General features: G+C 55.2%; 2 protein-coding genes across 4 annotated transcripts in view; one reads left to right on the top strand and one right to left on the bottom strand.

Annotated features, from left to right (window-relative positions):
- CCDC12 (coiled-coil domain containing 12) overlaps positions 1 to 25,215 on the bottom strand; it is a 41,128-nt gene extending 15,913 nt beyond the window's left edge. The window contains exon 1 of one of the 2 annotated variants that reach the window (XM_061996252.1): positions 24,443 to 25,215. In XM_061996252.1, coding sequence (XP_061852236.1) covers positions 24,443 to 24,607 — 165 coding nt within the window. In that variant the 5' untranslated portion in view covers positions 24,608 to 25,215. The remainder of the gene's footprint in view (positions 1 to 24,442) is intronic. The other variant, XM_061996253.1, reaches the window with a different exon arrangement.
- NBEAL2 (neurobeachin like 2) overlaps positions 24,995 to 26,282 on the top strand; it is a 35,002-nt gene continuing 33,714 nt past the window's right edge. For both annotated transcript variants that reach the window (XM_061996250.1, XM_061996251.1), the window contains exon 1: positions 24,995 to 25,158. In XM_061996250.1, coding sequence (XP_061852234.1) covers positions 25,108 to 25,158 — 51 coding nt within the window. In that variant the 5' untranslated portion in view covers positions 24,995 to 25,107. The remainder of the gene's footprint in view (positions 25,159 to 26,282) is intronic.

The raw sequence follows: 26,282 nt of genomic DNA on the forward strand, positions 1-26,282 counted from the left end.
CCACCCTGTGTCCAGTTCTGGGCCCCTCTCTACAAGAAGGACATGGAGGTGCTGGAGAGGATCCAGAGGCAGCTGCCAGGCTGGGAAAGGGTCTGGAGCACGTCTCAGCTGAGGGAGGGCTGAGGGATCTGGGGCTGTTGAGCCTGGAGAAAAGAAGGCTCAGGGGAGACCTCCTCACTCTCTGCAACTACCTGAAAGGCAGCTGCAGCCAGGTGGGGGTGGGTCTGTTCTCCCTGATAACAAGCAACAGAACAAGAGGAAACGGCCTCAAGTTGCCCCAGGGGAGGCTCAGGCTGGATGTGAGGAGGAGTTTCTTTGCTGCCAGGGCTGTCAGGCATTGGAACAGCTCCCAGGGAGGTGCTGGAGTCACCCTGCAGGGGTTTCAGAGCCGGGTGGGTGCTGCACTGAGGGCAATGGGCTGGTGGGTGACAGGGCTGGGACAGAGGCTGCACTCCATGGGCTGAAAGGGCTCTGCCAGCCAAAACCATTCCATGATTCTATGAACAGGAAGAGCTCAGGGACCAGAGAAACTCTCCTCAAGCAGCATCCTTCCCTCACCCCACACAGGCCAGCTGTGCCTTCAAAGAGATGAAGCCCTTTTAGGTCACCCTGCTCAAAGTGTTTTCCCCAAGGCTGAAGCAGGTTCCCATCTTGCTTTGGAAAGGGGCTCAGAAAAAAATGGTTATAACCAGAGCAAAAACCAGGATCACTTTCAGACCAGCAATCACTGGGATGAGTTACCTGCTGTCTTAGAAGCCTGGCTGGAGAATTCAGGCATTTACCAGCCGAGTCCAGGCTCCTGGAGTGGGTTTCCCTAGGGAGCAGCTTGCTTACCATGTCTATGGGACTACACAAACTTTAGAACTCTATCCTGCAACCTGGGTTAAACATTAGTGGGTGTGCCAACAGGGAGACCAGGCAGGAAACAGCTCAGTTCTGCTGCAGGCTCCTCTGTGGCTCCTTCAGGCTCAGCTCCCGACCAAAGGGCAAGAGAAACGGTGCTGTCTTTTCAGAAGGAAAACCAGTTGCTCCTAAGAGCAGGATTTAGTTCTGCTTCAATCCCCTGTTTGTAATTCTAGCTTCATTTTTCAGTCCAGAGTAACCTTGTGATACTTGCACAGGCCTCTGTCACTGAGCGTGGCTGGGTAAGAGTGTGTGCTGGTGTGCACTCAGCACAGGGACACCCTTCAGTCCCTGTTATTTAAGGTGGTGGGAAGCACCTCCTTGCACTCTTAAATCCTTTCTCATTCCTTTCATCTCTTCATACTTGCAGCACACCAGAGCCTGCATTCCCCTCATTCTTGGGAGAATTTTATCCCAGGGGGTTATAAACAGGTTCAGAAATCCTACAGAGCTACTTGGCAAGAACACTCACCCCAAGCCCTGCCTGTCTCTCCTGCAAACCTGTGCTCCCTGCAGCACTGCAAATCTTTCTTTTCCCCATATGCTAAGAAGAATTTGACACTGAAATCCCACCACCCCTCCAGAGCTTGCCCAAAATCCCCTGTTCCAATTTATTCCCCATTACCACCCCAGTGTTCTCCTGTAGGGAGGGAGCCTGTGCAGGGAGAAGCCAGCTCAGAGCAGCGCCCTGCCCACATGCTCACACCCCTAGAAAAAAACAAGCACACCACCAGCAAGTGCAACTGCATGCAACAGGCCCTGTAGTGCCTCCAGCCTGGGACTCTGGCACTGCTATGGCTCTCCTTGTCAGCACAGCACATGTGTTGCTACAGGATGAGAGGAAACAGCCTCAAGTTGCCCCAGGGGAGGTTCAGGTTGGAGACAGGGAACAATTTCATCCCCCATGGGCTGTCCAGCCCTGTGCCAGGCTGCCCAGGGAGCTGGGGGAGTGCCCAGCCCTGGAGGGAGCCCAAAGCCTGGAGTTGAGGGCTGTGGGGCAGTGCTGGCTGTGGCAGTGCTACATTAATTGTTGATCTCCATCATCTTCAAGGACTTTTCCAACCTCAACCACTCTGTGATTCTGTGAGAATCTCCCTGGGGATGTCTCGAGCTGGAAAGAAGGAGACACAGTCCCTTGTGTTCCCTCCTGCTGAAGTACTGAGTATAATGAGGATGGCAGCAGAGCTCCAGGAGATGCCCTGACTGCACATAACCATTCCCAGCCTGCTCAGGGCTGCCAGCAGCGCCCACTCCCTCATCCTCAGCTCAGCCACCGCCCGCTGCTACCCGGCACCCACCAGACAAATCAGCACGCAAGTGGAACACAAACGAGGCCTGAAACAGGTGTCTGAAGTGAGGCTTCCCCTTCCCCTCCCCACAACCCCCCAGCAAGAGCAATTAGTGCTGCTTCCCTCTTTGCAAAACAGCTCGTAAACAGGATTTCGGTTTCGGTAGCGGAGAGTGCCGGAAACCTCCAGCCACGGGGCACAGGCAGCACGTGGCCAAGAAGCCATAAACCTCCAGCAGAGCTCTGCAACGAGACAAGATCTGCAAAGAGACTGCTCACCACCAGTTCCACAGAGAAAAACAAACCCAGGAAGGTTTGTAAGGCACTATCTGATGGATGCAGCAGAGGAGGAGCGTTGCTCCTCTCCCGATTGCCGGGCTTCTTGCTTGTCCCTCCAGCCGGGCTGTGCTGCCTTCCCCCTGCACCCACAGCTCACCACGAGGGCTGAGGGCTTCCTGTGCTGCCTTCAGGTTCACACAAGCTGAACAAAGGCAAAGCTGTTAGAGGACAGTGGCTTGGTGCTGAGCAGGGAGCCCTCAGGGGGTCCTAAATAGATGCGTTTAGCAGCTGATTCAGGCTGGTCTGAGGCTGGAGCAGGTGGGGTGCACAGCCAGCAGCACCCAGCCAGCCTTTGGAGAAGATCCTTCCTCCACTTCCACGCTTCCTCACCCAAAATGCTCGAGTTTCCCACTGTACCAGAAGGCTGAACTTGCAACTGCTCCAGCAGTAAGTAGTTACAGTGTCTGCAGCAGGACATGGAGAGGGAAAGCCTCGGTGCTCGCAGCAGCTCGAGCTGTTAGAGCTGCCAAGTGATTGCATTTCGTTTCTCCCCCATCACCACCATCACAGTTACTGAAGTCGCCGTGACAGCCCTAGTTAAAAACGCCTCAGTCTGCAGCAGAACCTGTGCTGAGGACACTGTGCCTCCTGGGCTGATAAAGAGGCAGATCTCATGACTGTGCTCATGCAGTGATACACAGCCAGCCTGCCAGCCTCCCAGCTTTATCTCACAGCTCCTCTTTTACCACTGCCCCAGCTCTCTCCTCTTTCCTCTGTGCCCATGGTGGGTTTATCTGACTTTGAATCAGCAGCTCCATCTCTGAGGTCTCCACTTTGCTCCCAGCTTTTGCCTTAAGATCTGCCCCTTTGTCATCCTCTCCATGCCTTTCTGTTTGACAGTTGTGTCACAACCTTCATTTCCTAATGCAGGAAGGATTCCTCCCCAAAGAAGATTGTGTCACAACCTTCATTTCAGAGGGAGGGAAGGAAGGATTCCTCCCTGAAGCAGCCTTTGTGCTCCTTACCGCAGCCGTTCTTCCTCCATGCCATGAGGCCTTTCCCTTCCCTTGCTGGTGGCCACTTCCACAGGTGCACAGCACCCATGCAACTCTCACTACTCCTGTTCAAGCTTCATGTTCTCAGCACTGCAGAGCTGAGAGTAACCCCTCTGCCTTTGCACTCTCACTCCAGTGGTTTTCAAAGGGCTTGTTATTCTTAGCTGTAAGTCATAGGATTGGAGACACACACATAGACGCCTGTTCAGCAACTGCCAGCACACAAAGCTGGAAGGAGACACTCCAGACAGAAGCTCCCAACTTTAGAAAGGTCACTTGCTTGTAGTCTCCCACGTGTTTTAATTCACACACATCACAACTGGCCAACCCTTGGCTTGTAGTTACCTGCAGAGAGGCTTCTGTTCCAGGGCCCTTCACAAAGGGGTCTGAGGTGAGAAGAATCTAATCCACAGGTGTAAATCCAAGAAGGTTTGTATAAGGTTGTTCAAAAGGGGATGTCAGCTCCCTTTTTGCAACATCCACAGGGGCCACAGCAAGCTTTACATGGGATTAGTAACAGCTTATGCTCTTAGCTGAACCTGTATAGGGAGCTGGATGATGTGTGCCTTGCAAAACTGGGATGCAGAGCACATTGTTCTGCCTTGGTTTGCTTCCCTCCCAGCCAGCACCAGGCAGAGAAGAGAATATATCTGACAGTTCAATACCCAGAGATGAGTAATGACAACTTGGAATCCCAGAGTGGTGGGGGCTGGAAGGGCCCTGCAGAGCTCAGCCAGCCCCTGCCCCTGCCCCTGCCCAAGCAGGTTCCCCTGGCTCAGGGGGCACAGGAACATGTCCAGGTGGGTTTGGGAACCTCCACACCCTCCCTGGGCAGCCTGGGCCAGGCTCCCTCACCTCAGCACCAAAGTGAACAGAACATTTGGAGAAATAAGGAATTTTCCCCTGGGCTTCAGCAAATTCTCCTCAGCTTTTCTTGCTCTTCCACTGGAATAACAAGGAAATAACTCACTTTGCATTGCAAAGACTCAGTGCCAAAGGGGATGTCGAAATCACCTCACCTGACTTGTGGAATACCTCTGAGAGGTCTCAGGCCCCTGCAGTGCCACCCTGCAGAGTGAAGCATCTTTTCCAAGAAATGAGAGACAACACAACTTTGTCCTGAACAGAGCAGGCAGAGGACACACACCTTTCTTGGGCAGCTTCACTTCAAACCCACAGGATGCCACAGCTTAGTGCCACTTCCAAAGAGCAGTTTGTACCCACTAAGTTGAAAGGGTGAAAATGGAATCACAGACTGGTTGAGCTTAGAAAAGCCCTTGAAGATCATCAAGTTCCTCCAGCACTGCCACAGCCCCACAGCTTCAGGCTTTGGGGTCCCTCCAGGGCTGGGCACTCCCCCATGGCCCTGGGCAGCTGGGACAGGGCTGGACAGCCCTTGGGGGAAAGAATTGTTCCACAGCTCCAGTCTCAACCTCCCCTGGGGCAACTTGAGGCTGTTTCCTCTCATCCTGTCACTTGGGTGCAGAGACTGACTGCCCCAGCCCCAGGCTCCTGTGTGGGAGTTGCTGAGAGTGAGAAGGTCTACTCTGAGTCTCATCTTCTTCTTCTGGCATCCTGCCTAATGCTGCTGGCTTTCCAGAGGTGAACTCATTTCATGGACAAGCTGTGTGCTGGGGCTGACATGCTGGAGTGAAGGGTTGGCATCCAGAAGCACATGGACAGGCTGAAAAGGTGGGCTCATGCAAACCTCGTGGAAGTCAACAAGGGCAAGGGGCTGCAGGTGGGTCAGGGCAGTGCCAGGCACAGGCTGGGGGTGAGTGGGGTGAGGGCAGCCCTGAGCACAGGGACTGGGGGTGGAAAGCTGCCTGTGAGCCATCAGTGTGTGCTCACAGCACAGAAAGCTCGATACAAACACGACCATCTCTACTCAGACCTCAGCAGCTTCAGACCTTGAGGCAGCTCTCGTGAGGCCAGCAGAAAGTTCACCCCTCGTTTCCAAAGGACTCACTGGGTGCACAAGCAAGGCCTGTGCCTGGGGAGGATGCCTAGCTGACAGCTATTAAGCTATCAGTTACCCATTCCCCAGCTGTAAAGCCTTGTGCAACACTAACCCCTCACTACAGCACATTTACATGACAAAAGGAGACACTCCCTTTTCCTCACCCTTAAAAGAATTGCAAATCAGGCTTTTCACCATTCCCTTCCACACCAGCAGCACCCAAACTGCCTTCACCCACGCTCCCTCTTGCCTTTCTGTTCAAGTGCTGCTGTTTTACTGGTACTTTTCCAGCCCTTTGGAATTTATCCGGTATTCAGGAAAGACACAAATCAAACCACAGCGGGCTAACAGCCTCTTCAGCTGATTATTTGAGGATCCCGAGGTGCAAATTACCTACAACTGCTGATTTGAAGTGGCTTTTTCTCTAGATGTCTAATAGCTTCTCCTCATCACTGGTCTGGAAAGCAGCTCAGCATTCCCATATATGAGTGTGGCACTTAACTCCTTCCCATATACACTTTATGAACTGAACCTGGTATCTGTCTCCCTCTCTTCTCTCCACTGGCTTTTCTTCTGTCTGAAGAGCTGCTTTCCCCTCTAATTGGAGTTGGCCTTTACCCAGAGTTACAACGATCAAATTTCCCTGCTTTGGTATCTGCCTAAACCTTCTAACCCCGTTTCCACTCCTCCCCAGCTTCAGCAGAGCTGCTCTTTCCAATCCCTCCAGCTACTTAGCTGGCCCTGCACACCCAGATCAAATGCAGCCCAGCCACAGCTGCCCATCCCCTGGCAACCCCAAAAAGCCAACCAAATGACCTGACAGCTTCTCCTCTTCCCACGAGCTAATATTGACTCATTTTCCCTGGGGACTGACCAGAATACTAAAGATCTCCTTATCTTTCATGTAAGGCTTAGAGGATGGTCCCCTTACCAGTCAAGTGCTTCTTTGGCACAAATAACTGTCTCTTTTGGAGGAGTTAAAAAGAGGTCAGTGCTGGAACAAAGCAAGTTTGGTCTCTCCAGCTATTCTCTTGCCAGCTGAGCTGTAGCTGCTCCTTCTCCCACTTACTGGCTGCTGAGAGCCGGCCCCGGGGAGCCCATGCAAGTGCTTGAAGCTGCAAGAAAAGCAACCCCAGACAACGGCCCATCCTCACATCTCTGTTAACTGGGAAGCTCCCAGAGCCTGATTTTCTACACAAGAAGCAGATGACTTCATGCAGGTAATGAGCACTCATCCTGTTTGGAGGCCACATTCACCCAGCCCCTGCTAAGGGGCGGTCGGGTCAGCTGCCAGGCCAGGACGGAGTTACAGTGCCTTAGTCTGAACATGGCACACCCCAGCACTTGCTGCTTCTCTCTTTAAACTCAGATGCCCTTGAAGTGTGGCAAGGCAGGGCTGTGCAGCCCTGCTCCCACCTCGCTGCTCCTCCCCAGCCCTTTGATGCCAGAATGCAAGCAGCTCCGTCAGGAGACGTCAGGGAGTAGCTAAAGGGTGCTCCTGGCCACACAGCACGCTTTTAAGAAAACCCACGGAGCTCCAGGTCTTGAAGTAGTCCAAAAAACCAGGAATTTCACTGTAAAATTTTACAGGAGAAAGTTCTGACCATAAAAACCTCCTTAAAGGACCCTCAGTACCCCAGAGCCCCCGATGCTTTGCAAAAGCTGTTTGGAACCCAGCAACCTTTGCAGGACTTGTGTAAACCCCTGATTTTTAATAGCCAAGGAGCTTCTGTGTCCCTGCTGCTCATTCCTTATTGAACTCCTAATCCTGGTTCAGGCAGAGCTGGTTACTATGGAAATGGTTAAACCAGAGCCCCAACAGCGTGACTTGCTGCAAGAAACAAACACAAGGCACAAACCCACCCCTGAAAACACAACACTTCTGTTGCCATCCACACCTCCAAAACATCACCCCATCCCAAAGGAAAGGGACTCAAATACAACAAACATTTGTGCAAAACACAACTATTTCTTCCCCAAATGCCTCCTGGTTGGTTGATTTCAATATACCTGTTATCATCATTCACTCATGTCAAAACACCCAAAGGCTGCAGAGTGTTTCTGGCAGCAAGTTGCTGTGGCCCAGGGAAACTGGTGACACCAATATAAAGCCCAAGATGAGAACTACAAAGCTTTTGTAGGATCACAGGATCACAAGGGCTGGAAGGGACCTGCAAAGCTCACCCAGTGCAACCCCCCTGCCAGAGCAGCAGCACCTAGAGCAGGGCACACAGGGACTCATCCAGCTGGGTTGGGATGGCTGCAGAGAAGGAGCCTCCACAGCCCATCTGGGCAGCCCCTGCCAGGGCTCCCTCACCTCAACAGGGAAGAAGCTTTTCCTTGTGTTGCTTTGGAACCTCTCCTGTTCCAGCTTGTCCCCGTTGCCCCTTGTCCTGTCACTGGCCATCCCTGAGCACAGCCTGGCTCCAGCCTCCTCACACCCACCCTTGATGGGTTTGTAACATGAATGAGCTCAGCCCTCAGGCTCCTCTTCTCCAAGCTGCAGAGCCCCAGCTCCCTCAGCCTTTCAGCACAAGGCAGATGCTCCACTCCATCACCTTGCTGGCCCTGTGCTCAACTCTCTCCAGCCCTGGCAGCAGCTCTGGGGCCTCCTGTGCACTGGCTCCAGCAGCTCCACGTCCTTCTGCTGGTGGCCCCAGAGCTGGGGGTCTCAGCACAGCAGAGCAGAGGGGCACCTCCCCTCCCTCCAGCCCACACTCCCTGGCATCCAGCTCAGGCTGCAGGTGGCTTTCTGGGCTGTGACCATGGTCACAGCTCAGTCAGTTTTTCACTCACCAACTCTCTGCAGGTCAAATTGTGGTTATTAGAGGTGCTGCTGTGCTACTGCCTTCAAATTTGGTGTGAATGATGAGCCTTTTCTCCCAGTGCCTGTGCCAAGCCCCTCCAGCAATTCTCCCTACCAACACACAAAGTTAATGCAAGGCTTTCCTTCATGTGAGCTTCCACTGTGTGGTGCAGGTACAGCCCTGGTTTGAGAGCTCTCTTCTCTGAATGAAATCTGCACCAGAGTCACTGTCTGGAAAGAGGCAAATGCCCAGTAGGGACTACTCAAGGATGCAGGAGAACCACCCACCTTTGAAATGGCAAATGCCTGTGAAGATGTGCAGTAAAACATCACTCCTTAACAGCCACTGTCACGACAGTCCCTCTCAGCAACAGCTTTCTGGCGTTTTTAGGCTGTGCTGGGGGCACTGACATGTTTTGAGGACAAACAGCCAGTCCTTGGGCTAAAGCTGTGCTGGCCAGAGACAGAGCACATCATTGCAGCTTGTTCCTCTCCCAGCAAAACTGCTCTATTTGAATGTGACAGGTTAATGTGCTTCCAAGAGTCATCCCACCCTCCTGAGAAAAGCTCTTCATTTCCAGGTCACAACACTCAAGCACCAACAGAGTCTCTACCAAACAAAAAGGTGTTTTTCACTTGAGAAGTAACTCTGTTTGTGCCAGAGGAACAGGGTGCCTGTTTTAACCCCCTTCACAGCTTCACTGAGCCACATCCTTCTGTTCCAGCATGCAGACACAAAAAAAAGCACATCACTTTGAAGAGAGACACCTGCTAGTCACACTGAAGCCAAGTCACAGTGCAGACAGGGACAACGTTCCACTTATCCTCTCCTCTGGGGTGGGTGGCAAGAGAGGGCCAGGCTGGCTTGGTTGAGTTCTAGAGGCATTCCAGTGAGTTTAATATGTCACTTGTGTTGCTCTCAGATAAAAGCAGAAACAAAAGCAAGTGCTACACATGACCAGTTTCCTTTCTCCAAGGAAGGAAAAAGGGGGGAGGAGAGGGAGGGGGGGAAGAGGGAGAAACACAACAACCAGGTTTGTGTTTACACACCAAGATCTTACTGAAAGGTTACAGGTTTGCTTCAGCGGTGAAGCTCCACACGTGAACCCTCCCAACCCTGCATTTGTGTAACAAAAGAGAGCTCAGCTCCGGAGAGCTGCAGAAACATAAACGCAGGCTCTGCACGGGCTAATGAAGCAGTGAGCTTTGGGCACAGGACAAACCTGGCTGCATTGCTGGAGCTGATGATTAACCTCTTTTCTGGAGGTCTTTCTTTTCTCTTTATTAATTAAGCAAAAGTTGGATGAAAAGCAAGTGCAGGCAGCCCTGCAGCAGCACTGCCCAGCCAGCCTGCCAGGGAACTGCCTCGGCTAGTCACCACTCACTGTCTGCTCCCAGGCAGAAGGTGCTGGGGGCACCTGAGCTCTGAGGGAGGCGACATCTGCTTGGTGCTTATGGGAGAGCTAAACTTGAGAAGTCCTTACAACTAAGAGCAGCCTTATCACAGGATCCCAGAGTGATGAGGGCTGGCAGGGCCCTGCAGAGCTCAGCCAGCCCCAGCCCCTGTTCCAGCAGCTTCCCCTGGCTCAGGGGGCACAGGAACGTGTCCAGCTGGGGTTGGAAACCTCCTGAGCAGGAGCCTCCACACCCTCCCTGGGCAGTCTGGGCCAGGGCTCCCTCCCCTCAGCACCAGAGGACTTTCTCCTCCTGTGCCAGGGGAACTTTTTGTCCTGGGCAGGGGGTTGTTCTTCCCCAGCTGCAGGACTCTGCCCTTGGTGAGTCTCAGCAGGTTCCTCTCGGGCCAGCTCTCAGCTCTGCTTCCAGGGCACCCTCTCACTACACCAACACACCACAACCATTCCTTCAGGCTTCTCTCTCACATATAATATGTCAGCAACAAGACTTTAATTTCCCCATCCATGAAACTGGGATGGTTCAGGAGCAGCTGGGAGGGATGCTGTGGGCCTAAATGAACACACAGCCTTGGCACATCACTCCATTTCATAAGCAGGTATTTATAGTCCAGCACCAAAGCACTGGGCATTGCAGGAGATGTGGCATTACCAACTGCACACTCACCATGTGCACCAAAACAAAATGCTTCAGTGACAAGAAAAGAGCTCCTTGCAGAAAAATGAGCATAAAGGCTCCTTTGAACCCTTCCTTATCCATGTGCCTTAAGCATGCAATGGGCTGTGGTGGGTCACAGACTGACAGGATGGTTGAGGTTGGAAAAGCCCTTGAAGCCACTGGAGTCCAACAGTCCCCAGCACTGCCACAGCCACCACTGACCCATGGCCTCAGCCCCACGGCTTTGGGGTCCCTCCAGGGATGGGCACTGCCACACAGCCCTGGGCAGCTGGGACAGGGCTGGACAGCTCTTGGGAGAAGGAATCGTTCCCCAGCTCCAATCTCAACCTCCCCTGGAGCAACTAGAGGCTGTCTCCTCTTGCCCTGTCACTTGGGAGCACAGACAGACCCTCTCCCTGAACACAGGGCCCAACACTGAACACTGGAGCTGCAGCCTCAGCAGAGCCCAACACAGGGGGACAATCCCTGCTCCTGCTGCCACCCCACTGCTGATATAAAACTTTCTCTCCTTCCAACAGCAGGAGATGGGCAGTGCCAAGCTACCTTCAGCCACCTCAAGGCTTGTGCTGAGCCCCAGCTAACATTTCAGGTTTGGGTTGAAAATGGAGCTCAGTGCCTCGTGGTTTTTTGGGTAAGGAAGAAATATTTTCACCCAAACTTCCCATCTTCAGCTCATCGAGCTGGGCAAGATCCAAGGGCACTGCCCAGTGCTGGGACTCCACATCCTGACCTGCTTCACACTGGTGTGAGAGCAGAACAGCACCACACTGACCTGTGCAGAAAGCCTGAACCCCATGGAACACAACAGTATGAAGTGCTCAAGAGCTGAGCTTTGCATTATTCCTCCTCAAGGACAACTGGTTCCCTACAGATTTGTTTTTAGGGAGTCTGACAACCTCTGTGGATGTTACTTGTTCATCCAGACACCACGCGAGATGCTGAAACCCCTCCAGCACAGCAGCAGCACCCTGGGATGTTGGAGCAAGCTCAGCCTCAAGCAAACAGCATGGAAAACCAGCATTAATACATGCAAAATGGGCAAGGAAAGTAGATGGCTAATGGGAGAGGGCCAAGGGATCCTCAACAGAAGGTCAGCAAGAGCTCTGACTTGTTTACTTGTTGTTTTGTGAGGGGGGAAGGGAGGAAACCCTGCCTGTGCCCTTGGAAAAAGGCCAAATGCAGCTTTCACTAGCCCTGCCTCCAAACTCTCACGGCCACAGAAGCTGAATGGAGAGGAAAGCCCCTCTTTCACCGGCACCAGTGTGAGTCTGCAGGAGGGAAGGAGCACACAGGGATTCCCAAAGCCCAGCATGGCCTGCTGAAGGCTCCAGTCGGGCAGAACAAACCGTTTTGGCCATCCATCTGCTCTGTGGCTGTGCTGAGCCATTCCAGCCACACACGTCATGGCCAGCGAGGTCAGTTATGTCACTCCCTCCCCTTCGTCTTCTGGAGAGGTGAGAGTGAAGGAAAAGCTTGTGGGGCACCAACTGCTGCTGGTTTCAGGATGGGAGGGATTCCCCCAGCTTCCCCAGGTCTCAGCTGCTCTGCAGCTCCTTGCCTGACTCATAGCAGGCCTTTGGCATCCTGCTTTGTATCAGAAATAGTGTGACCAGCAGGAAAAGAAGTGATTGTCCCCCTGTGCTGGGCTCTGTGAGGCTGCAGCTCCAGGGCTGTGTCAGTGCTGGGCCCCTCACTCACTGCCACAGGGACACTGAGGGGCTGCAGCGTGGCCAGAGCCGGGCACAGAGCTGGGGAAGGGGCTGGAGCACAAGGGGCTGGGGAGGGGCTGAGGGAATGGGGGTGTTGAGCCTGGAGAAGAGGAGGCTGAGGGGAGACAGCAGCACTCTCTGCAGCTCCCTCACAGGAGGCTGCAGGGAGCTGGGGTTTGGTCCCTGCTCCCCAGGAATAATGACAGGACAAGAGGAAACAGCCTCAGGTTGCCCCAGGGGAGGTTGAGGCTGGAGCTGAGGCAGAACTGTTTCCCTGAGAGGGGTGTCAGCCCCTGTGCCAGGCTGCCCAGGGAGCTGGGGGAGTGCCCAGCCCTGGAGGGACCCCAAAGCCGTGGGGCTGAGGTGCTGAGGGCCAGGGGTCAGTGGTGGCCATGGTACTGTGAGGGCTGGGACTGCAGGAGCTTCAAGGGCTTTCCCCAACCAAAATGATTCCAGGACTCTATGATAGGTCCAACCATCCTCTTCCCCACCCCTCCTGCTCACAAGGTCTCACCATCAGCCAGCTCCAGCAATGGAAGCAGAGAGAAACCCAGCAGTTGTTCTTCCTGTGGGGTTAGTTTTAAGCTGGCTCAGTGTGTTTTAACCTGAGCTCACTGGAGGGAGGGCAGAGAGATCAGCAAGAGCAGGATCCCTTTCTGAGCCTGTAGTGCTGCCTCACATCTGCGTGGCAGCATCTCAGGGACTACAGCCAGAGCAAAATACTTGTATTTATTTGGCTCCTTTGCATAAAACCTGTCAAACAGTGTGTGGAGGAGACAGCTGTGACTGTCACTGTTTCCACTGATCATGGCAAAGAGCTGTGAATAAGCAGAGAGGGATTTGAGTCTGGACTATAACCATCCTCTTTAAACATCCTTAAGTGAAACAAAGAGACCCTCCTTCCTACAAAAGCAAGCCTAGCTCCTTACCAACAGAACCCTCCAGGTTGGAAAGGCCTCTGAAGATCATCAACTTGTTACCCCAGCACCACTAACCCACATCCCTCAGCCCCACAGTCACAGGGCTTTGGAAGCCCTCCAGGGATGGGGACTGCACCTCAGCCCTGGGCAGCCCCTTTAGGGGAAGGGATTGTTCCCGCTCTAAAGCTTCCCTGGCACAACTTGAGGCCATTTTCTCTGGAGGGCTGTGCTTCAGACCCTTCCCCAGCTCTGCCCACGCTCCAGTCCTCGGGGTCCCTGTGGGAGTGAGGGGCCCACCACTCAACAAGGATTTCACAGGGCTGTCATCAGCGGTGCACAGACAGAGCACAATTCACCTGCAACCTTATCTTTCAGTACCCCCTTTGTCTGCACCCAGTACAGCATTGGTTGAAGCACAGGTATTTTGGCCCTTCTGTTCCCACAGCTCTTCTCCCAGAACCACTGAGTGTAAGGGCTGGAGGGGGCTGCAGGCACCACGGACACCCCAGATCTCCAGGGAGCTCCAGGCTCAAGCCACCTTGACTCCATCTGTCTCCCCAAAGGATGCCCAAGCCCCATCGCCCCGGAGTACACCTGGAGAGCCCCTTGTCTCAAAGCCAAGGCTGTTACAGGGGGGCACTGCAGAGAAGAGCCTCGGGGGACATGTGCTGAGGTCAGACGACCCCGCGCTCCTGCCCGCCCGGACGTGTCCCTGGCTGGTGGAAGCGCATTTGGTCTGCAGGCTCCCGTCCCCAGCTCTGCCCAGAACCTTTATCACCCTGCTCATAAATCCCCAGCAGAAACGAAGCCGTTGTGGCCCTGTGTGTGGTTTATCCTCACTGCAATGACTTCCCTGGCCTCTGTTTCCACAGCAACTGTGTTCTGAGCCGCCCGGTGCTTTGTTTTGAGGAGCGGGGCTGTGGCGCCCTGCCAGAGCCCAAACCCAGCGGCAGCACACGGGGAGAGGGCGGCAGCGAGCCAAGAGCGGGGCCACACGCCCGGCTCCAGCCAGGGGCAGCTCAGGGCCTGCGGGGACCCTGGCCCAGGCCACCAAAGGACTCTCTGGGACAGACAGAACGGCCCCGCAGCGGAACGGACACGCTGCAAAGGAAACGAGCAGCACGGCGGCCTCGCCCCCCCTGCCCTGCCGGCTCAGGTGGGTGTGGAGGAGCAGGGCAGCCACCCACTGGGGCCAAAAGGGAACAAAAGGCTGGGCCACAGCCACAGGGGTTTGTCCTGGATGTGCCACACGGGGGGAAGGCGCCAGCGCAGCCACACGCAGCGAGGGACGGGCTGGGACACGCTTCCCTGCACCAACACGGCCGAAGGGTCACGCGAGCTCAGAGGAGAGGCTGCTGCTTTCCACAGAACCACAACTACGTAGGGAAAGCCCGTGGAGCTGATGGAGAACAACCAATCCCCAGCACAGCCACAGCCACCACTGACCTCAGCCCCACGGCTTTGGGGTCCCTCCAGGGCTGGGCACTCCCCTACAGCCCTGGGCAGCTGGGACAGGGCTGGACAGCCCTTGGGGGAGGAATTGTTCCCCAGCTCCAGTCTCAACCTCCCCTGGGGCAACTTGAGTCTGTCTCCTCTCATCCTGTCACTCAGGAGCAGAAACTGAATCCCCCCAGCCCCAGCCTCCTGTGAGGGAGCTGCAGAGAGTGCTGCTGTCTCCTCTCAGCCTCCTCTTCTCCAGGCTCAACACCCCCATTCCCTCAGCCCCTCCCCATCCCCTTGTGCTCCAGCCCCTTCCCCAGCTCTGTGCCCGGCTCTGGCCACGCTGCAGCCCCTCAGTGTCCCTGTGGCAGTGAGTGAGGGGCCCAGCACTGAGCACAGCTCTGGAGCTGCAGCCTCAAAGGGGATGGGCACAGCCCTGGCCCTGCTGGCCTCGTGTGTGGCTTTTTGGCCAAGACAGCAGGAGAAACAGCTGTTATCACAGAATCTTAAAGGCTGGAAGGGACCTCAAAAGACCATCCAGTCCAACCCCTCTGCCACAGCAGCAGCACCTAGCCAAGCTCTCATTCTGTAAGGGTTTGATGCAGCACAGGTGAACCCTCACACGGGCGGCAGCCAGGCAGCACCCAGCTGTGCATCTCCTGCATCTCCCCCACCTCCCCACAGCCATCTCCTCCTTGGTCTTGCTGACAGATACTTTTGCAAAATGAGCAGCATCCCCTTGAGCTGCCACATACTCCATTGGCAAAGGAGAAGAATACACAAGGCCTTTTACTGGGAAGTTACCTGGAGGCTGTTTGTTTAGCACTCAGAACTGTCTGCACAATAAGGGCTGGCTATGACTGGAACTGGTAAGTATCACTTCTACAGCAAGGACTTTTCTTCCCTACAACCATTCCTCCTTAAGTTCCAGGGGAAGTATTACACCACCCACTTTACAAGCAAAGGAAGCGAAGGAGGGCTGCAAGGAAGGAGAAGGGGGGATCTGAATGCAGGAACTCCTCTCTCTATATATGTACATACACACATCTACATGTGTGTGTGCACAACGCTGAGATCCATGCCAACAACAAGCACTTCCACAGAAGCCAAGAGCACATCCATCTGCTCTGCTCCCTTGGAAATTCAAATGCTGCAGACACAAGATGCTTTCTAAGCCACTCCATACTTCACCGTGGCAGTTTCTCGGTATTTCAAAGCAGAGCTCTCACCATTTGGTTTCTTTCTTATTCTCCCCTGTCATGTTGGGGTTTTTTTACACCCAGATACAACTAAACATTTTTGGAGAGCTCTCCTTAGGCTGATCTGACAGAGAACCTAAGTTAGCACAAACAAGGCATCCACCTTTTGCCTCTTTTTTGGTGCCACCTGGGCACAGAACCTGCAGCAGCCCCGAGCAACCTGGATTTTTACAGCACAGGTGAGGATATAACCCAGGGCCAAAGAGCAGTTTCTCCATGGGCCCAGGGGCATTCCTGCTGTTTGCCTCTGTGCCTGGCTTCACACAAAGCAGTGGGAATAACCTGGAGCTGCCACATTTTGGGCACAAAGCCACCTGTGTCCCAAGAGACACGGGAGCAACAGTGACATTAAAGGAAAAGCAGCGCAGCTTGTCGTTCCTGCTGCACAAGCTCGCACAGTCACACAATGGTGAGGGTTGGAAGGGACCTTTAGAGCTCATCCAGTGCAACTCCCCTGGGAAAGCAGGTCCCACCTAGATCAGGTCCCACAGGAACATGTGCAGATGTCCTGAGGACACTGAGCATCCTGTGTTAACTGCAAGGAACGGCTCAAATCGGGACATTTCCAAACTACATTTTCTCCTTTTGGCCTGTCCCCAACTTCTAACAAACACCCTCTGGCCTTAGATGCTTCACATCACCTCCACCACCAGCCTGGACCACTCCTTCCAGCTGCTTTGCTGCCCCTCACTGCCTCCCACCACACTTCTCAAGGTCACTGGAGTTTTTCCTGCTTATTAACTACGTCCTTCGTAGCTCTGCTGAAGCCACTCAGGAATGCGCCTGCTGCTTAGCTCAGCTTTGGATCCCCACTCCTGCAGCACGTCTGCAGCTCAAGGAGTGTGTCTCAGAGTTCACACAGACATCCCCTTTTCCCTGTTGGCATTTGTATTTCCAATTGCTTTCTTCCAGATGAAAATACATCACTACCCTTGAAACGTTCCTGCTCTCCACTGGCTGATCTGAGCAGGGGGGTGATTTGCATTTGCTGTCTTTATGGAACTAAGGGCAGCAGGAAAAGGAATGCTGAGCCCTAGTTAGAAAACAAAAAGACCTGAAGAAAGATGCTGAGAGTTGTCAAAGGAAATAGAATCAAATCTGAAAAAAAGGAAAAGCTTTTAAAAGCTTCAAAAATAGAAGCTAAAGGGGGAAATCAAACACTTCCATGGGAGGAAAAGCCTCAAAGTGACCTTTAGCTACACTGCTCTGTCTCAATAAACACCTTGTTAGATTTTACCATGATTTACAGAGCTCAAGTGCTCAGGGCCACGTTGATGCTGCCTCCCCAGCAACAACCATATTTCCTTCAATGAGAGGACAAGTGAAAGCCCTGCAGGTATTGTTGTAGGTTCAGGCCTGCTTCCCTAGGGATTTGGCTCCTGGGTATGTTCTCCAAGGTTTCATAAAGCAGGAGCTCCAATCAGAACATTTGCAGGAGTTAAACTTCACAACAAATGTCCCAGGTCATTCCCCCAGAGCTGCTGACAGCTGAGCTCACGCTGAATCTTTCAGGAGGGAGGCAAAAACACCAAATGTCTCCTTCTATATAGAATCCCAGCATGCTGGGGGCTGGAAGGGCCCTGCACAGCTCATCCAGCCCCTGCTACAGCAGCTTCCCCTGGCTCAGGGGGCACAGGAACGTGTCCAGGTGGGGTTGGAAACCTCCTGAGGAGCCTCCACACCCTCCCTGGGCAGCCTGGGCCAGGGCTCCCTCACCTCAGCACCAGAGGAGCTTCTCCTTGTGTTTAAGTGGAGCTTTTTGAGTTCCAGCTCATATCCATTACTCCCAGCTAGACAATACAGAAAGAAGTGTCACCCCGTCCTCCTGACACCCCCCCATTTAGGTGCTTCTAAGTGTTGATAAGATCCTCACCTCAGGCTTCTCTTCTCCAGGCTGAGCAGCCCCAGGTCCCACAGCCTTTCCTCCTCACACACATGTTCCAACCTCTCTTCCCAAAGCTTGTGCCTCAGAATGGACAGAGGGTGCCCACCCTCCATCACAGAACTGGTCAACAGGGAGGAGACTCACAAACCCCCCAGCCTCAGCTGCTTGGGAAAAGCTTCTCCCTTAAGTAACAAAAAGCTGCCCACCACAGGTAATTTAAATAACCTAAAGAACAAGTAGTTACAGAGGGACAAATTTATCCTCTTTGAAGGGCAAACAAGATTTCCCACCAGAGAGCTTCCACACTGTCTGAATCCCCTGCCACTAACACAGCTCATCCCTCTGGCTCCACATCACCCCGCAGGGCTCCCAAGGAAACAGAGGCTTCTGCCACAGAAACCATTCAAAAGCTCCAGTAAAAAGGCAGCCCAGATTAAAGGAGGTGAGGTTTTAGCATTGTCTAGTTTGGGCTGAAAAGGAGAGCTTAAGCTTTTCCCTGTTTTTTTTAATGGGGAGAGATGAAAGAGGAAAATGATGTCAAAGCCCCCTGTCCATCAGCACGGCGATGCAAAAGTCAGTCAGCACCAGTGAGCATCAGCAAAAATCAGATCTCATCAACTCTCTGGCAGCTCCTCCTAGGCAAGTTAACCCTGTGCTTACAAGATCACAGTGGTTTCATAACAAATAAAGAAGGAAAACATCCAGCAAGGGCTTTTCAAAGATTTTTGTCTCCCAAGTGCCAGCTTCTGCTGGGCTGCTCTGCTGGCAAGCTGACACCCTGGCACCAGCCATGGCAAAAAGCAGTATGGAAAACAGGGTCTAAGTCAAGCTGGTTCTGCCTCAGGGATCTGCTTCTACCAGCCTTGGCCTAAGGAACAGCACCCAAACACCCCAGGAGCAGCCCTGACAGGTCTGAAGCACACGTGGTGGGTGAGGGACAGGAAAATGCCAGCCATGCCAGAGAGGAAATGATCTCAGGGCTCCAAAGGGACCTCTGCTCCTGACCTTCTAGGAGAAAAGGAGGCTGAGACATGAGCACCCTTTACAAGTACCTGACAGAAGGTTGCAGCGAGGTGAGGGTCAGTCAAGTGACAGTAACGAGTGACAGGATAAGAGGAACTGGGCTGCAGTTGCCCCAGGGGAGGCTGAGGTTGGAGCTGAGGCAGAACTGTTTCCCTGAGAGGGGTGTCAGCCCTGTGCCAGGCTGCCCAGGGAGCTGGGGCAGTGCCCAGCCCTGGAGGGATCCCAAAGCTGTGGGGCTGAGGGCCAGGGGTTAGTGCTGGGCTGGGCAGGGTGAGGGGAGGGCTGGGACTCAAATGATCTTAAAGATCTTTGCCAAACAAAATGATTCTGTGATTCTATGGTCATGCTCACACAGCACCACAAGCTGCTCTCTCTTCAGTCAGTCCAACTTGCTTTAGATCTCCTTTTAGGTCACCTTCTCCCTCTCTCTGCCACATCTCCTTGCCACTTCAGGCACACTGCCCCATCCTTCCTGAGCTGCTGAGCCTCAGGCAGGAAACAGTGGCACACCCAAGAGCCAAACAGAACAGAAAAGGATTGTCACACAGAGCTGCTCCATCAGTCCAACACTGCTGGCTGCCCCTCCATCTCCAACCCCTCACTCCACACACACACACACACACACACACTTTGCTCTTCACCATTCCAGCAGCCACAAGCTATGTGAGATACCAGGGGCAAAATAATCACCCTGAAGCTGGCAGGGAAAGGGCAGAGGTGGACTCAAAGCTCTTCTCAACGCTTTAACTGCCTTCAGTCTAACCCAGCACGCTTGAAAGCCTTCTGCTTGCAGCCTCACAAGGACAAATTTGAGGAGCTTCCTCCGATCCACCCTCCTCTCCCTTGTCCAGACGAGCCCGGCAGCGAGGTGTCCCGGCCCCGGCACCCATCAAGTATTTCCTCTCATTTCAATAGCAGCCACACAAGAGATTATTTGAGCAGCTGGATCAAAGCAGCAGAGCCAGGTTCCAAGCAGAGCCCAAGACAACAGTTCCTCTGCTCAGATATCAGCTGCTAAAAATAAGCAGCTGTGGGAAAAGCACCGAGGTCCCTGCGAGAAAGATAACGCACGTACTGCTGCATGTCACTGCTGCTCTGGTGCTACCCAGAGGAAAAGCCTGTCAAAGCCTTTCCTAAATATACACACACTCATCTCTAACTCAAATTAAACTTCTCCCTAAGCCAAAAGCACTTGTGGATGACACACACTGTATGGAGACACCTCAACCAACTGCAGGGCCCACGACTTGCCCCTCTCCAACCCTTTGTTTTACCAGCAGAGCTTTCCCCTCTCACAGATGGATCCCAAGGGATGGACCTTTGAAGATGCAAGCTGTGACTTGCAAGGTGCCTGCACAGCCTCATGGCAGGACGTGGCAGCCAGAGGAACTGACACCAAGTGGTGATTCTAAGGGGGTTTGAAGTGAGAGAAACTTTGGTGCAGGTCACACACCAGCACAGACTCTGAGCAACCCCAAAGCAGACAGACAGGAGTGCACCAGGGAACTGGTTTCAAGGGCAACCTGCAGACAGGCACTTCAGAAAGCCAAGGAACCACAGTTAATGATCAACTGGCTCAGCACAAAGCTCTGCTTGTGGAAATGCAGTTTCTTGTGTATGAAGGAGAGGGCTTGCAACAAACTTCAGGTTTTGAGGCAGGCAGAGACAGCAGCTTCCCTTTAAAAGGGCAGCGGTGATAATGGAGCTGGCTCCTGACTTCTTGTCTAGGACAGAGGCTTGTGTGCAACCCCAAACACCACTTTGGACTGAACCCTCCCCAAAAGCTCCAGTCCAGCACAATTGTAGAGTGCTTTCCATGGTGCAAGTGCTCTCAGCTTTGGATGTGAAGCACCTCTCCACCACACTCCTCCTGTTTCAGTCCAGAAGATTGCAAAATGCTCCTGAAATTCAGCCCATAAGGTTCCCATCCTTAAAACACCCAGAGCTGCACATCTCACTGCTGCTCAGACTGCTCCAGCAAGCGCCTGCAGGACCTCAGTGTGTGCAAACACACTCAGAGAATCCCAGAGTGGTGGGGCTGGAAGGGCCCTGCAGAGCTCAGCCAGCTCCAGCCCCTGCTCCAGCAGCTGCCCCTGGCTCAGGGGGCACAGGAACGTGTCCAGCTGGGTTTGGGAACCTCCCGAGAAGGAGCCTCCACACCCTCCCTGGGCAGCCTGGGCCAGGGCTCCCTCACCTCAGCACCAGAGGAGTTTCTCCTCCTGTGCCAGGGGCACTGCCTGTGTGCCAGCCTGTGCCTGTTACCCCTTGTCCTGGCACTTCAGACAACAGGAAAATGCCACCCCATTCTCTTGGCAAACAGCTTGAATTACTTGTGTTAGTGAGATCCCCTGAGCTCAGGCTTCTCTTCTCCAGGCTGAACAGCCCCAGGTCGTTCAGCCTTTTCCTCCTCACACACATGTTCCATCCCCTCACTCAATGCCCACACTCTGCTGGATGCCCCCAGGCTGCCATTGGCTTCTTGCCCACCAGCCCACACTGCTGCTCATGGTTCTCTGCTGCCCACCAGCACTGCCAGGTCCCTCTCCTGGAGCTGCTCTCCAGCAGGTCCCCCCCAGCCTGTGCTGGGGCAGGGGCTTGTTCCTGCCCAGCTGCAGCACTCTGTCCTTGCCCTGGGTGACCCTCAGCAGGTTCCTCTGTGCCCAACTCTCACTGACTGGCAGCTCAGTCTCTGGTGAGTCTGCCAGTCATCTCCAGCCAGGTACCTTTAAACAGATTCAGCAGACCTTACTCTCCCATTTTCCTTCAAAATGTGTAGTTAAGTGAAGGAAGAGTTAAACTGAACAGCCACTAAACAGAGCCATGCCAGGCTAAAGCTTCAATCAGGCAAAAGGGTTTTTTCAGCTAAGAAAAAAAGAAGTCTTCCTGAGCAACACAACCAGGATGTTTTAATCTGATTTTCTTCCATTAGACAAGACAAAAAGAGCCCAGAGCAGATAATGGAGACTTTAGCACATGACATTGCCCAGGGAAAGCCTCAAATCCACCAGCAGCAGCAGCCTCGTGCCACGGGAGGCTGTGAGCAGTTCAGCACTCAGGCAGCTCTCACTGCTCACACTCAGTCACTGGAAATGTAAAAGCCACATGAAGGATCTCAGGCTTCAGCCCTGAGCCCCCCAAACTCTCCTTTAGGAGAGATCTGCAATGCCCTTAGTGTATTTAGGAAAAGGCTGTCCCTGCTTTCCCCCACTACAGGGGCAAACACAACGTGCCAGCCAGCTCCCACTCGACTCTCCAAGGACAAGAGGAAACCATGGGGGTTGGGTTTGATTCACTTTCCTCAGCTTGAGATTTTTTGGAGGGGATATAAAAGAGGGAGAGATGATCTTGATTTCACTGAAGCATTTGGCACCGTGTCCCACAGCAACCTCACAGCAAAACTGAGGCAGGGTGGGCTGGGTGAGCAGGCAGGGAGCTGGGTTGTGAACTGGTTGAAGAAGGCAGAGAGTGGTGACCAGTGGGACAGGGCCTGGTTGGAGGCCTGTGTCTAGTGGAGTCCCTCAGGGGTCTGTGCTGGGCCCAGCACCGTTCAGCCTGTTCATTAGTGACCTTGCTGAGGGAACAGAGGCACTGGCAGCAAGTTTGCTGCTGATCCTAACCTGGGGGCAGTGGCTGCCACCCCAGAGGCTGTGCTGCCATTCAGCCAGAGCTGGACAGGTTGGAGGGCTGGGCAGAGAGAAATCTGATGGAATTCAACAAGGGCAAGTGGAGAGTCTTGTGTCTGGGATAAAACAACCCCATGTGCCAGCACAGGCTGGGGAATGAACTCTTAGTGGTACAGGGAGAAGGGACCTGGGGGTGCTGTGGGGCAGCAGGATGAGCATGAGCCAGCAACGTGCCCTCGAGGCCAAGAAGGGCCCATTACCCCTTGTCCTGGCACCTCAGACAACAAAGTGCTGCCTCATCCTCCTGACATCCACCTGTAGGTACTTATCAGCATTGCTGAGGTCCCCCTGAGCTCAGCCTCCTCTTCTCCAGGCTGAGCAGCCCCAGGGCCCACAGCCTTTCCTCCTCACACACATGTTCCATCCCCTCAGCACCCTGGGAGCCCTCACTGGCCTCTCTCCAGCAGTTCCCTGTCTCTCTGCAGCTGGGGAGCCCAGCACTGGACACAGGGCTCCAGCTGAGGCCTCAGCAGGGCAGAGCAGAGGGGCAGCACAAACTCCCTGGCCCTGCTGGCTGAGGGCAAGAGATGCAGCTTGGCCATGCCACCATCAATAACCCTGAGGGCAGGTCCCTCAGCAGAGGCACAGGAACATCTTCCCACGTTACTGGACCACACTAATGTGGACCAACAAATTGAGGGTGATGTGGCAGAAGGGGAGCAGAGGCAGCACCACCTCAGTGGCCCAGGAGAGGAGGATGAAGCAATGCCAGGACACGCCAAGACACGTCTGAGCCTCACCCACCGCTGCCAACTCACAAGTCATCAAGTCCCTCCCCTTCACTCCATCCCTCTTTCCCCCTCATCAACACCACCACCACCACACTCTGTTTCAATATTCTGAGCTCAGCACTTGCAGAGGCAACAGGGACAGACAGGTACAACAGCTGGAGTTTGCTTTGGGGGAGGATTCAACCCACCACAGAACTCTTCAGGTACGTTCCTTGCGACCCAACCACGCAGCTGCCAGCAGCACAACATCTACAACCCCCCCAGGGAGCTCCTCCAAGAGCTGTGTCTGAGAAGAAAATCCCACCTCATGGACCCAGGTGCTCTGCTCAGGCAACACAACCAGCTTCTCAGCACCATCAAACCTGCACGAAAGGCAAGTGGGTCTGGAGGTCTCTGTGGAGGAGGAGCTTGAAGGCCCAGAAAGTGCCAGAGAAATGTAGCAGGTTGTTAATTAACCCTGGGGTGAACCTCTGTTTAATTAACCTCTGTTTTCATCCTCACTACCAAACCTGGGTCGTGGCCTGAATTTCAGATGTGATGCCACCACGAGGTGGGTGTTGAGCAGAGCCCAGGGACAGAATGGCAAAGGCAGAACCCAAGGCCAGACACACCACAGGGTCTTACAAAACCATCACAGATCCCACAGACAGAGCCCAAGAGACTCACTCAAACCCAAGCCTCCTCCTCCCTGCCCTTCCTTGCATCCCTCCTACTCCACATCCCTTTCCTCACAGCTGGGGAACCCCCTTTGCCCCGCTCCTCTCTGCTTTTCCTCTCTCCCTTCTCACTGCTCCCTCCTGCCCACTCCCTCAGGTGCCAGCCATCCTTCTCCCTTGCCCCTTAACCTGAGCCCCTCACTATGCTCAGACCCAACAGCCTGCTGGCCCCAGACCCCTTGGCCTTCCCCAAGCCTCTCCTAGACCCCCACCTCCCCCTTACCACCAGCCCTCTACCTGTAGACCCTCCTCTCCTTCCTAGTCCCACCACACTCTCCCTATACCCCCTACTCTCAGCCCTCAACTCCTCCCTACCCCCAGGACACCCCTCTAACGCTTCTACCCCCCAGTCCCCGGCATCCACAGCCCCTCAGTCTCCCTCTTCCCTTCCCAACCTCCCTCCCGCAGACACCGCAAGTAACTGCAACCCCATCCCAGTCCCTCCGACAGCCTTCAACCTTCCCCAGACCCTCTCCCTTTCTCCCCGCAAATCCCCAGCCCACCTCAGACCCCCTGCTGCCCTCATCCCCACGGGCCCCTGCTGCCCTCATCCCCACGGCCCCCTGCTCCCCTCATCCCCACGGCCCGCTCCGGACCCTCCGCAAGCCCATCACCCTCCCCGCGCTCCACTCCGGACACTCACACCCCTCTACCGCTCACCCTAAACGCCTCGCACCGCCCGTCCTCCACTCACCTGAAGCGTGCGCTGCCGCAGAGCCCGCAACCTCTCCCGCCGCCGCTTCGCCTCCTCCTCCAGCCTCCCCAGCACCGGCCCGTCCTCCTCCTTTTCTACCGCCGCACCGGGCGCCGCCATTTTTCCTTCCTTCCCGCCCACCGCCTCGCACCCCGCGGCGCGCATGCGCCGACCGGCAGAGCGCCGAGCGCATCGATGGGCTGGAACGCATCGATGGGCGCGATGGGGGGGGCGCAGATAAAGACTGGGGGGGGGGGGGGCACAAAAACATTAAAAATCGTTAAAAAAACGCCCTGAAAGGTAAAATAATCCCCAAATCATCCTTCTGCGAGCAGATAGGTTTATTCCTCCGTCTTCTTGCGGCGCGCAAGCTGGTTTAACGGGGGGTAATTCCTGGGGGGGCGCATGTTACGTTTTCCCACGGCTCCTTTTACCCCCGGCCGCGGGGGGGGGCAGCCAAAAACAGCGCTGGGCAAAAGCCTCGCCCGTCCGTCAGGTGCCCGGTACCGGGGGGAGGCGGTGACAGCCCCCCCGTACCTGGGGGAGGGCCCGGTGATGGGGGGGGAGGCGGAGCTGGCCGCCTCGCCGTGCCGTGCCGTGCCGTGCCGTGCCGTGCCGTGCCGTGCCGAGCCGTTCCGAGCCGTTCCGAGCCGTGCCGGCCCGGCATGGCTTCCCGGGAGCGGCTCTACGAGCTTTGGATGCTCTACTTCGCCAAGGTAAGGTGGGCGCCGCAGAAGCCCGCGTCGCCCTCCTGCGCCTCGCCCGCCGCCGGCCCCTTTCCAGCGCTTCTTTCTTCTCGCGGGGGGAGCCCGCAGCTCCCGACCCCCATCGCGGCCGCTGTCTGTATCCCCCGCCCCACACACGGATTCCCCACGCGGCGAGGCGCCGCGACCCCGCCAGCCCGTGCTCCCCCCCCTGCGAGCGCGTCGCGTCCCTCCGCCGCCCCGAGTCCCGCCGCCCCCCTCACCACGGCTGCCGCATCCCCCCGACCCCCTCCCCTTCTCATCGCTCCCGGAGGGGGCCCGCAGCTCCCCGAGTACCCGAGCCGGAGGGTTTGGGGTGTCCCCCCACCCGCGGGTCCCGGCGCCCCCGCCCGGCAGCGCAGCAGGTGCGGCCGCGGTGACATTGGCGCGATGGGACGGAGCTTGGGTCCTGCCTTTTTGGGGGGTGTCTTGCTCAGGAAGACACACCCCCCCACCCTGTCCCACCCCCACGAGTCCCTCGGGCTTTGTTTTCTCCTTAATTACCCCAGTGAGGCCGGGAGGGGGATCCTGGAGGAGAGGAGACACCCCCCCTCTGCTCCCTCCGTGCCACCCGCAGCTCCCGTGCGCCGGGTTTTGGGGTGGGGGGGTTATTTCTCCCCTCACTCTGTCCCCAGCACGTCAGCAGGGACACCAGGAGGGACCCCTCCTTAGTCCTAGGGGGCACGGGGACAGCTGTTGTGACTGTCACCTCGTCCAGCCCCATGGCAACCCCCTGACACCCACCAGCTCTTCTGCACCCCGAAACGAAGCCCCCTCCCTGCACCTCCCTTTTTGCTGAGTGATGGGAAAAAGGGGTTTGAACCCCCTAAATCCTCTCTGAGGGACGTGGGTGGGACAGGGCCTGAGGGGCTTGTACAAGGGACACGTGCTACACCGTGGAGGTGGCCATGGTTGCGTGGGGACAGGTACCAGCCCATGGAGGCAGACACCACCAAGGTGTCCGCGGTTGTAGGGGCACGTGTGGCATGCCTTGGAGCTCCCCACGGTTGTAGGGGTACCTGTGCCACTCTGTGGAGCTGGCAGTGGTTGCAGGGGGTCGTGCCACGCTGTTGGGGTGTGCATGGTTGTACAGGGAC

The sequence above is a fragment of the Colius striatus genome, chromosome 5, assembly GCF_028858725.1.
Source record: "Colius striatus isolate bColStr4 chromosome 5, bColStr4.1.hap1, whole genome shotgun sequence".
Taxonomy (NCBI): domain Eukaryota; kingdom Metazoa; phylum Chordata; class Aves; order Coliiformes; family Coliidae; genus Colius; species Colius striatus.